We start from the raw sequence: 12,211 nt of genomic DNA on the forward strand, positions 1-12,211 counted from the left end.
CACCTATCTGGAACTCCAGTTTCAGGGGCTGGGTTGTCTTCTTTTGGTCTCTCTGGGCACCACACATAGATGGTACACATAAACTCATACAAGCACACACACACACACACACACACACACACACGAGGGGAAAAGGATATATAAATGTTTTAAAGCATCTTTTTACCATTTGAGTAATAGTCACATATTTTACTGTATAGTGCTGTCTCTCAGATCTTCGCTTCTACGTACTTATACCATAGAACTGTCCTGGTGACAGTCTTCATGTTGTTCCTGTTTCTATATGAAGCACAACATTCTTGAGTGAGAAAGAAATGTTAAGCTTTTAGATTCTTGCTCTCATGGGGTCTTGAGTGAGAAAGAAATGTTAAGCTTTTAGATTCTTGCTCTCATGGGGTCATACTTGTAGAGAATTTTGATGACCCCATTTTAGTTATCTTGTTTAAAATGTAACTTTAAAAATGTACTTTTTAAAGGCTAGTCAGTGATTAAACTTGGACATTTCTGATCTTATATATAAAATGTCAATTGGAGAGGACTCTTTTAAAAGAACAATTTATTTTAAGATTCTCCAAAGACCAAAAAATTGGTCTGATGGATAAGAGGATACATAATTTTTCTGAGAGAAAAATATTCACATTTATGTCTCCAATGTGATATGTGTTACTGTAAATACCATTGTAGAGTTCTAATTATAGAGATGAAGATACAATAGTGAACTGTTAGTCACCCTCAGCTTATGCATTAATACTGGCTATCCCGTGGGATGTGTACTAGTTGAAGTAACTTGTGAGGAGGTAACTGTCTGTGTTTTAGAGCACTCACATGGCCTTTGGTATCTTACAGGAAATGCTCAGTGTATGTCTGCTACATTTTCTGATTGTAGCTGGGGCCATGTAGTAGCATATATTAGACATTTAGTAAAGACTGAGCTGGGCCATGAAGATTCTACCATCTTCAGTAAGAATGTGTGCTGGGCTGCTTCTTACATGGTAGTTTCTGTTACCCATAATTGACAGGTCTGATCCACATTAAACACTCATGTTCTATCTGTTCTGTAGGTTGTCGACTCAGTTTTTTAACTTAGAAGCAAGTATCACTCACTCATTGTTTGTGTCTCTACAGTGTACCACAACACTAAAAGCTCATGCCAGCAAATCTTGAGGAAAATTTTAATTGTTTCTTGGAGCATAAATAAATAGTTCTAGGTTACAGGATTCATCTATGATGTAGAATTAAGTATGTCTAACTCTGTGGTTGGTAGTGGGGTTCTGAGAATTGTGTAGATCCGGCTGTGAGATAAATGTAGTCACTTGGGTTTATACATAGTTTAAAAATTATGATTTCTCTATTAGTTTTGTTTTATGATACTGAAGCCATGGGTATTGTGTTTTAAAAAAAGACTTATTAAACATTGGAAAGAGTTGATGCTTTTATTAATGGTTGTAGGTTTTCAAGATGAAGAGTTGTGTGTTTATATCTACCTAGAAATTATCCTCTGTTTTGTCCAAAGCTAAGTTACATTGAATTTATTTTGCTTATATTTAGAAAATGCATCAATATTTGATAGTTTGGCAAATTCCAGTTTTCTGATCTTCTACATGCATAGAAAAGAAAATTTATCAGTTTTCAATTTAACATGAGTGATGTGTTTGAATTTTTCAGTTATTTCTAAAAAACTTATTATAATTTTCTTTATTAAAAAGTAAACATCAAGCCAGGTGTGACAGCATATGCCTTAATCCCCACACTTGGAAGAGGGAGACAGGCAGATCTCTGTGATCTCTGTGTTCAAGGACAGTCAGGGATATTACTCAGAGAGACCCTGTCTCAAAAGAAGAAAAGTAAACATCTGTATTTTGGAGCCAGTGGTATCAAACACAGCTGTTGTTCAGTAAGCTTGGGACAGGAGGTTCTTTCTACTGTAGGGCATCTTTTTAATGGGTTGGGTTCTTGTCTTCTGAGACCCTCATGTTCTTGGTAAGTCAATAAAACCTCATAAGTACCCATGTGCTTTGTCAGTGTAGATATGTATAGGCACAGGTTTATATTCCCCTGATTCTGTCCTTCAGAGCCGTCTATGAGTTTGTTGTTTGAAAGCAGTTCTTGTAACACAGACCCTTTGCCATCTCTGATGTAAATGTGTGGCAGACTAGTGAGTCAGCATGTAATAGGTCCTGGTCTGGAGTTCTGATATCATGAGTCACTTCCTATATCACACTCTCAAAATTCAGTCTCCAAAATACCATGTAATTTGGGATAAGGTAACTCATTGTAAAAAATGCTGAGTAATTTGGATTGCACTAGAAAATGAATCATGTTTGAATCTTCTAGTAATGAAAAATAAGTTACCACTGTACCATCAGAATTATCTTTAGACATTGAAACTATACCAGCTTTCTTCTGCCATGTTCCAAGCCAGATATTAGAATATGGCTCCACAATCTTCTCAGCTATGTTTCAGGCTTCCTGTTCATTTCACAGTCCCAAGATTATCACTTTCTAACAAGCCATCTATGACATTTCTATGTAAGGAAACAAAACAACAATTTCATTTGGAAGAATGGTCTGCTGTAGGAAGTAGTCACTGTATGTTCAGTAAATATTGAAATTGTTAAGCCAAATGGCTGAGAACATAGACTTTGAACCTGGAATGCCAGGGTCAAAGGGCTATGTGCTAATTGTGTGGATTTGTTTTTTTTTTTTTTTTAAAGGTAAATAGTAACATGCACTCTGTAGTACTGTGAGAAGTAACATACAAATGTGTTCACATGCCTGATACATTGTCTCCAAATGTCAAATGTGAATATTACCTATAGTCTTATCTTTGGTAATCCTGTATTACTAACTTTTTGGGACAAACATCTATTCTTACTCCAATAGAAGATAAATGGATCTTTGCCCTCACCCTCAGATAGTGCCAGTCTAAAATATTTTATAGATGGATAGCCAAGCTTTATAGAAACTATGTCAAACATACTTTGGAAGATATTTACTGATGAGCACTCATGCTGATTTCAGTTATCCAAGTCCTAGAAATCCTGAGGCTGTTGCTAATTTTATTCATTTAGACTATAAGGGCCATATGGGCTGGTGACTACTGTGTTGCTCAATCAGATGCCTTGGTCACTGTCTACCAGTCAGCTATTAGGAATGATTGAAAGGATATGAATTCAGAGTTCACTACCATGGCATTTATGGGCTGACATATCTGGTAATCCAAGATAGTTTAGTGGTACCCATCTATTATTCTCCATTCTCTAGATGTACTAAGATATGGGAAAGGCAGGGCTGAGAATGTGACAGTGATCTGACTCCAAATACACTTGTGTATGCTTTATAATCTGCTATATGAAGTTGCCTACACAATAAGGAAGATCTGATTTGTGATGCAGACGTCATTAATTACATGGTAATTTTACTTAAGAAATTGTAATTCATTCTTCACAGCCTGCTCTTATGGATATGTTTTGGGTAAACCCAACTGGCATGGTATTCTGCCTTTTGCTTAAATGCTGTTAATTATATGTGCGGAATGTAAGTGAAGTAATGAATCATTCCATAAAACCATTATAACTGACTTCTTACAATTATATAGTACATTGAAAATATATATTTAATGACTTAATATTTTGATGGAAAATATATTACATATAAAGGATTTTTTTTAAATAGAACTTTTCAGTCTTGCATTTTTCTTTCATTTGAGGCAGTCCATTTCAACTATAAAGTATAACAGTCTGTGTTTTAGCCAAAACCCCCACCTTTCTAAGCTATAAAATACACAGAATTGAAAGCTGACACCTAATATATTCTTCATTGGTTACAGATGTTCAGTGTAAAGTTTTTTCAAGTGTTCATATAGGGCAAGGACAATGGACATTTGTGAGATCCAAGGAAAACGAAGTGAAAAATGTAACTCTGGGCAAATTTCTGATAGCTCTTTAATAAAAACTAATTTTCTTTTCATTATTAAGAGTACAACTTATTATAATTATCTAGTCACTTGAAAATATGAGGAGGAATCATAGAATTGCTGTGGAGTTTAACACATCAAGCTCCTTCCAAAGTCAGAATATCTTTGCATTTATAAAAGGAATCATTCAACATACTCAGTTAAGTACTTGGTGTAAAGTTTCTCATGATATTTAAACAAATTACAATAAACTGACAACTTTAGGCAACTATTTCTGGTATTGATGTGCCATGCCTGCTTTTAAGATAATGTTCTCCTCATTGGACTGACATAGGAACACACCATACAATCTCTCCTGCTGGCTTTCTGTGTTTCAAGACTCCTATCCTCCTTTCTGAGTCAACTGAACTCAATGTACTTCTGAAGTCAAAGCAGCCTGCGCAGGAGAACCTCTGGGGTCTGTACTTATATTACTTCTGCTCTGTCACCTACAGAAGTTATTATCCTCTCCAGAGGCTAACAAGCGAGCTACTCAGCAGGAAACAAGAGAATGCAAGAACTAACTTCTTTCCCCTCTCATATATGCCAACCCCCGCCACCCCCCACCCCGCATGTGTATGCGCACACACACACACACACACACACATTGCATGAACATTATTACAAACAGACCTTTTTTAAAAAAGAAATTTAAATATTGGATTTTGTAAGTGTAAATCAGGAGTTTTTCTGGGCTGTATTTAAGCGTCCATGGAATTGCATCCCCTGGACTTTTCTTAAGATAAAAAAATAAGCCTGTGTGAGCCCCAATGTTTTGTCAAGGTTTTCTAGATGTTTTATTTGTTAATTCACATGCTTGCTGGTTGTATTTTCCTGGCGCCCATCACATGAATCATACAATGCTTACCTCTATAGGAGATTTCACTTAAAAATTTTATTCTTTGTACACAAGGCCTTGACCATGAGCTGGTCCTGCTGCCTGTACCTTCTGAGTGCTGGGAATATAGCTGTACAGCTCCAAGCCTGTTGTTTACATTGCTCAGTATGGGACCCAGGGCTTTGAATATGCCGGGCAAGCACTGTCCCAAGTAAGCTACATTCCAGTCCTGTAGGAGATTTAAAAAGACACATCTCAAAAGGCTTACATAATACTGAGGAAACTAGAGCTTTATATAAAACATGTAATTTGCAAAGGAAAAAAAAGTTTGCTATACACCCCAAACAGAAGCTGTTTGTGAGAATGACTATATAGAAGAGAGTAGTGAGCCCTGAGAAATCAGTTCCAAGAAGCAGAGGAGGGAGATGGAGTTTGGCCAGGGAAAGTCTGTGAAGGGTCTGATCAAGGCAGTATGCGAAGCACAGGCAGATTTTGAAGCATTGAGTAGACAAATAGTCAGAGGCATCACTGGAGCCCATTGCATATTGGGATAAATTGCATAGATATGTTTTGCAAGATAGACGTGAGATTGAGAGTTCTCAGTAAAAATGTCTGTCTGAGTGAAGAAAGTGAGTCAACACCTAGGAAATAACCCCCATGCCTCTTGTCATTATGCCAATCATCAGACTATAATGGGATGAGTCAAAGAGATGGCTTGAATCAATAGGATTTGGGACTTTCAAGTTTTGGGACATCAAGGAGGAAAACATGCCCAAAACCCAAGAACAAACAAATGAACAAACAAAACAATCCAGATACTGAAAATGAGAACCAGAGCAAAGGAGAGGAGGGCCTGCGAAAGTTGCCTCATGGCAGCTATGGCAAGGCACAAGTTGTGCTTGCATTTGCATGGTTGAGGAATCGTGAAAGCTAAATGGTGTTGAATTCCTTGTATTGTGATTAAAATGTTCTGAAATTATGATGATGATTGTACATTTCTGAATATGTGCACGGTATTTATAAAATGTCAAATGAGAGAGGCTGTGAAATACATCTCAGTAAAGCTATCTAAAAATTAAAGAGGAAAAGAAGAAAGAAAATATAGTCTGGGATCATCTCAGAAAAGTAAATAACTAACTGGGATCCAGTCAAGTATGGGTATGATGGTTGAGGACCATAAGCTTCTAAGAGCTGTGCTAATGCTGTGAGGGTCATTGTGGGGAGGGAGGGAGGAGCAAAGCTGAGCTCTGGACCTGACGGCCATCTCAAGGCTGTGCTCAGAAGGGCAATACTCTAATGGCTTTTATTTTTTACTCAGGGCTTATCTTTTCTAACACTCTTATCTGAATCTTAATCTAGAGTAACACATTTGTAGGGTTTAGAGATGAGGTTTAGTGGCTTTCTTATTGGCGTTGTCAATGATCATTCATTTATGTACCATTGTTCTCCTTAAGAAGAACAAAGTGTGTGTGTGTGTGTGTGTGTGTGTGTTCATGCATGTGCCTATGTGGTGGTTCATATGTTGTGTTTGCATAAGCTTAAGCTTATGGAGGTCAGATCCGCATCAGATATATTCCTCAGCTACCTTCCACTGTATTGTTCAGATGGGGGTCTTTCACTGAACCCAGAACCACCAACTCAGCTAAACCAGTGTTAGCAAAGTCCAGAGGACCTCTGGTCTTTGCCTCCCCAGTACCAGAGTTACAAACCCTAGCATTTTACAGGCCTTTCTCTGTCTGTCTGTCTGTCTGTCTGTCTGCCTGCTGCCTGCCTGCCTACCTTTTCTCTCCCCTCCTTCTCTCCTCCCTTCCTCCTTTCCTCCCTCCCTCCCTCCTTTTTACCCTCCCTCTTTCCCTCCTTTCTCTTCTTCCCTCTCTCCCTTCTTCCCTCTTTTCCTTCTTCCCTCTCTCCCTTCTTCCTTCTTTCCCTTCTTCCCTCTCTCCCTTCCTCCCACCCTCTCTCTCTCTCCCTCCCTCACTTTTTCCCTCTCTCCCTTCCCTCCTCCTTCCCTCTTCCCCTCCCTCCTGCTAGGGCCCTGGACTCAGGTACTCATGCTTGCTTTTCAAACACTTTACAGTTGAGCCATCAAACCAAAATCAGTTTTTGTTTTGATTTTGCTGTTGTTTTTGTTGCTGTTGTTGTCCTTGTTATGTTTTAGTAGGGACCCATGTATCCCAGGCTGGCTTTCAGCTTGAAATATAGCCAAGGATGATCCTGAGCTACTGATCGTCCTGCCTCTTCTTCTTGAATGCTTTGATTGTGATTCTGTTCCACCACATATGGCTTATACCCTAAGATCAAAAATTGAAAAATGGGACCTCATAAAGTTGTAAAGTTTCTGTAAGGCAAAGGACACTGTCAGTAGGACAAAATAGCAACCAACAGATTGGAAAAGGATCTTTACCAATCCTACATCTGATAGAGGGCTAATATCCAATATATACAAAGAACTCAAGAACAAACAATCAAATAACCCTATTAAAAATGGGGTACAGAGCAAAATAAAGAATTCTCAACTGACGAAACTCAAATGACCAAAAAGCACTTAAAGAAATGTTCAACATCCTTAGTCCTCAGGGAAATGAAATCTAAACAAGCGTGAGATTCCACCTCACACCAGTCAGAATGGCTAAGATCAAAAATTCAGGTGATAGCAGATGCTGAGGAGGATGTGGAGAAAGAGGAACACTCCTCCATTGTTGGTGTGATTGCAAGCTGGTAGAAGCACTCTGGAAATCAATCTGGTAGTTCCTCAGAAAATTGGACATAGTATTACCTGAGGACCCAGTTATGCCACTCCTGGGAATATACCCAAAAGATGCTCCACTATGTTCATAGCAGCCTTATTTTTTTTTCTCTACAGCTTGGTTCTTTTTATTTTTACATGAACAATTTTCTGTCTTAATATTTTCATGTATTTTATTTTTTTATTAGATATTTTATTTACACTTCAGATGGCATCCCCTTTCCCCATTCCCCCTCCACCCCCCTTAGGGAACCCCTATCCCATGCCCCCTTTTCCTTTTTGCATTTATACGTTTTTTAAAAAATAATGTTAATCATAGGCTTTATAAGTTTGGAATTGTTCAATCAGAGCAGCCTTATTTATAATACCCAGAAACTGGAAAGAACCAAGATGTCCCTCAATAGAGGAATGGATACAGAAATGTGGTACATTTACACAATGGAGTACTACTCAGCTATTAAAAACAATGAATTCATGAAATTCTTATGGAAATGGATGAAACTAGAAAATATCCTGAGTGAGGTAACCCAGTCACAAAAAGAACACACTTGGTATGGACTCAATAATAAGTGGATATTAGCCAAAAAGCTCACAATATCCAAGATACAACTCACAGACTACATGAAGCTCAAGAAGATGGAAGACCAAAGTATGTGTGTTTTGGTTCTTATTAGGAGTAACAAAATACTCAAGGGAGCAAATACAGAGACAAAGTGTGGAGCAGAGACTAGAGGAGGGGGCATCTGGAGACTGCCCTACCTGGGGATCCATCCCATGTGTAGTCAACAAATGCAGACACTGTTGTGGTTGCCAGGAAGTGCATGCTGACAGGAGCCTGATATACCTGTATCCTGAGAGGCTCTGTCAGAACCTGATATATACAGAGGTGGATGCTCACAGCTAATCATAGAACTGATCATGGGGTTCCCAGTGGAGGAGGTACAGAGAAGACTGACAAAGCTGAAGGGGCTTGCGGCCCCATGAGTAGAGTAACAACACCAACCAACCAGAGCTTTTAGGGTCTAAACAACCAGACTGGGAACACACATGGAGGGACTTATGGCTTCAGATGAATATGCAGTGGAAAATGGCCTGGTCAGGCATTTGTGGGAGAGGAGGTCCTTTGTCCTGTGAAGGTGGGATGCCCCAGTGTGGGGGAATTTGAGGGCAGGGAGATGGGAGTGGATAGGTGGGGTATACCCTCATAAAAGTTGCAGGAGTGGGGCAGGATAGGGAGTTCCTGGGGGGAGGGTTTGGGAACGGGGGATAACATCTGAAATGTAAATAAGTAGAATATGCAATTAAAAAATAATTTTCATATGTGTTGCTAGGGAGTGAACCTATGCTTTTATGCATAGTAGACATGTACTCTAGCAATTGAGCTGTTGTTGTTATAATTAAATAATGCCATTTGACATACCAGTTCTATTTTGCAGGCCAAAATAATTGAGGGGGCTACCAAGAATGAGAACTCTTTACATGCAGAGAGATCACATGTATTTATATCTTAAACATTTTGCTTTGTTATTTCTGTTAATATAGAATCCCTATGAAGGCAAGTTCTTGGAGTTTCATTGACTGGTTTTCATTTTCCCTGGTTGCTAAATGGTGGGAATATTTTATCCAGGATACCATTTTTCAAATTAAAATGAAATACAATTTTGTACAGTTAGAATGCATATAAAGTATTGAGGTTCCAGCCATGAAATGAAAACATAAAATGTTAAAGAAACCATGCTTGTGGCCATTTTATAGAATTCATTAAGAGTGAATAGAAGACGCTTCTGATGAAATAATGTACTTTATTCCGATGTCTGTGCTAGGGAAAAAAAATATTTTTGTAATTCTCCATTGTGTTATTTCAGGGAAAGAGATAACAGCAGAAACTTTCATGGAGAAGTTGGATAATGGTGCCTTGCTGTGTCAGCTTGCAGCAACTATGCAGGAGAAATTCAAAGAGAGCATGGATGCCAACAAGCCTGCCAAGGTAAAGTCTCCATAGAAAAGACGCTGCTGAGAGTTGGGTATTCCTGAGTGGATGGTCCCCATGCATAAGACACTGATGAGAGTCAGGCACTCTTGTGTGGAGGATCCCATTGTAAATGACACTGCTGAGAGGCAGGTTCTCCTGTGTGGAGGATCTCTTTGCAGAAGACACTGATGAATGGCACATACTCTTGTATGGAGGGTCCCCATACAGAAGGTACTTTTGCAAAATGAATACTCGTGTATGAAGGTTTCCCAGTGCAGAAGACACTGCTGAGAGATGAATACTCCTCTGTGGAAATTCCTCATGCAGAAGGCTCTGCTGAGAGATGGGTACTTCTGTGTAAAACGTCCCAATGCAGAAGTCATTGCTGAGAGGCAGGTATTCTTGTGTGGTTGGTTCCCATGTAGAAAGCACTACCAAGAGGCAGGTATACCTGTGTGTGGGGTCCCCATCTAGAAGGCACTGCTGAGAGGTAGGTACTCCTGTGTGGAAAATGCCAATGCAGAAGACATTGCTGAGAAGCTGGTACTCCAGTGTGGAGGGTCTCCATGCAGAAGACACTCCTGAGGGTCACATATACCTGCAGTGATTGTCTCTATGCAGAATATATTGTCAAGATATGGACACTCCTTGTAAAAGACAGGTACCCCATACAGCTGAGATCTCTGTGCGGACAGCCCTTCTCAGAGGAGGTATTTCTACAGTGACTTACAAATAGGGGTTTGAGTGAGAATTGGGTGTGAATGGATTCATCAAGTCTGCAGTAACAACACAACACTGAAGCTAGTTTGTAATTAAGGAACATGTCATTTCGTTTTTAATTATATAAATTATATACTACTTTCAATAAGTGTAATTAAGTGAAAGCTTATGAAAAACTGATGCTGTTCTAAGAGGGCATTGTCTATAAACTATAAACTGGCTACATCTGAAACACTATCGAAAAACAGTGCAGATGTAACTGTGTCATTGAGCAATGAAATAAATCAAGCACAAAGTTTACTGAATAGATTTTGTTTCCAAAACTAGTTGTCAGAACACTGGTCTAATGTAATATGGTATAATACAATGTATATCGAATGTTATTTTTGTGTGTTTTAATAAGTGGTATTATTGATCTATGTAACTTTAGGCAAATTATTTTCCTTTTTAATTGCTCAATTTTGGAGGGGGTCTTAATTCTAATCTTTTTAGCTGTTGCCAGCATATTGGAAAAATACCATACTCAGTAATTTTGAGTAAACAAGATAGATAATAGTTTTTCTAATTTTAATATATATGGGGAAAAAAAGCAAAGTTCAAAAGATGTTGAAGACAGGTCAAAATAGGAAGACACAGTTTATAAGTGGTTCCTGAACCTGTGGTAGGGCAGAGGTGCAGGGCATGTGTTTGTTTATCATCAGGCAGTTAGTTTTGATATGTTTTATCTTTATACATATATAAATATATCTTTATTAGGATTTTCTTTTAAATTTTTATTAGTATATGTTTATTATGCATACCAATAGATTTCACTATGGCATTTTAAAATTTTATGTCAGTGTTCATGTTATTGTGTACTCCACCAACTCTAAGGCTCAGTTGTTTGTCTCAAAGCAGTTCTGTGATGCTGTCAGGTAATCCAGTAGCATGTGGCTATTGTTAAGACTAGAATCCCTGTCTGACCTGCAGTCTGCTTCTTTATGGGTTGCTTCCTGGGCACATTCCTCAAAAGCTACCCAGGAGACCCATGCTCTGTGCTGTATGCCCATGTATTTCCTTTTCACATTTTCTCCCTTGATTGGAAGGTCACAGACCCCAAGGGATTTTCACAGCTCCTCTGGGTAGAAAGCACCTGCCAAGAATCGAACACACTGCCTTCCATGTCTAGTTCTTGATGCCCTTGATTCAGTGTAGAAAGTGCTTTATATAATGCTTACTAGCAGACACTTGTCCTTACTCCATCATCTCCACTGTAATGGGACAGACCTTCATTTAGTTTAGCAAAGAGAGAGTATTATCCTGAAAGAAGGTCAGTTTGTACAGAAACTTTAAAGCAGTTAGCAAAGAAAAAAAAATGACATTGTCACTAGGCTTTATTTGCAGATGTCACTAGCATGCATTTTTATTGTTGTTAGAATCAGAAAGTCCAAAGCCCAAGGTCAAGATCACACAGAGGAAAACTACCCTGCTAAGAATACTATATAGTTCTGTCATTTTCTTTGTTTTGAAAGGTGGTTTTTCAAGCTTGTTTTGGGACAGGCTTGTGCTACTTAATTGGCTGTGTCTGATGCTTAGTTTTTAACTCTAACTTGGAATTGGTACTAATTACTTATAATATAGTAATTAACAGCTCTAGATAAATAGTATATACCTTGCTTTATGAACAATGAATCATTTCAAAAGTTGAAAATCAAAATGGTTACTATTACTATAGCCATTATTATTTATAAGTATGTTTTAATTAACTTGTGATTTTTCAATACATCTACATCCCTTTCCTACATGAACTAGGGTTAACAGACCCTTAGTGAATATTTTAGATTAACCAGGAGAAAATTAATGCTTTGTAAATATCCATATTTAGCATAATAGCCTCTGCGACCACATCTGTAGCCATTTGCACTAGTCTTCATGGTAGTTCTCAGAAAGTGTGGGGACTGCTGAGACCAAGAACTTTACAACTGTTTTCTTCTAAAGCTT

At 38.4% G+C, this 12,211-nt stretch overlaps 1 protein-coding gene across 3 annotated transcripts in view; it reads left to right on the forward strand.

The window, feature by feature from the left end:
• Gas2 (growth arrest specific 2) overlaps positions 1-12,211 on the forward strand; it is a 132,535-nt gene that overhangs the window by 30,852 nt on the left and 89,472 nt on the right. For all 3 annotated transcript variants that reach the window (XM_076935049.1, XM_034509182.2, XM_076935053.1), the window contains one exon: positions 9,405-9,526. In XM_076935049.1, coding sequence (XP_076791164.1) covers positions 9,405-9,526 — 122 coding nt within the window. The remainder of the gene's footprint in view (positions 1-9,404; positions 9,527-12,211) is intronic.

Source organism: Arvicanthis niloticus, chromosome 1, assembly GCF_011762505.2.
Source record: "Arvicanthis niloticus isolate mArvNil1 chromosome 1, mArvNil1.pat.X, whole genome shotgun sequence".
Lineage (NCBI taxonomy): Eukaryota > Metazoa > Chordata > Mammalia > Rodentia > Muridae > Arvicanthis > Arvicanthis niloticus.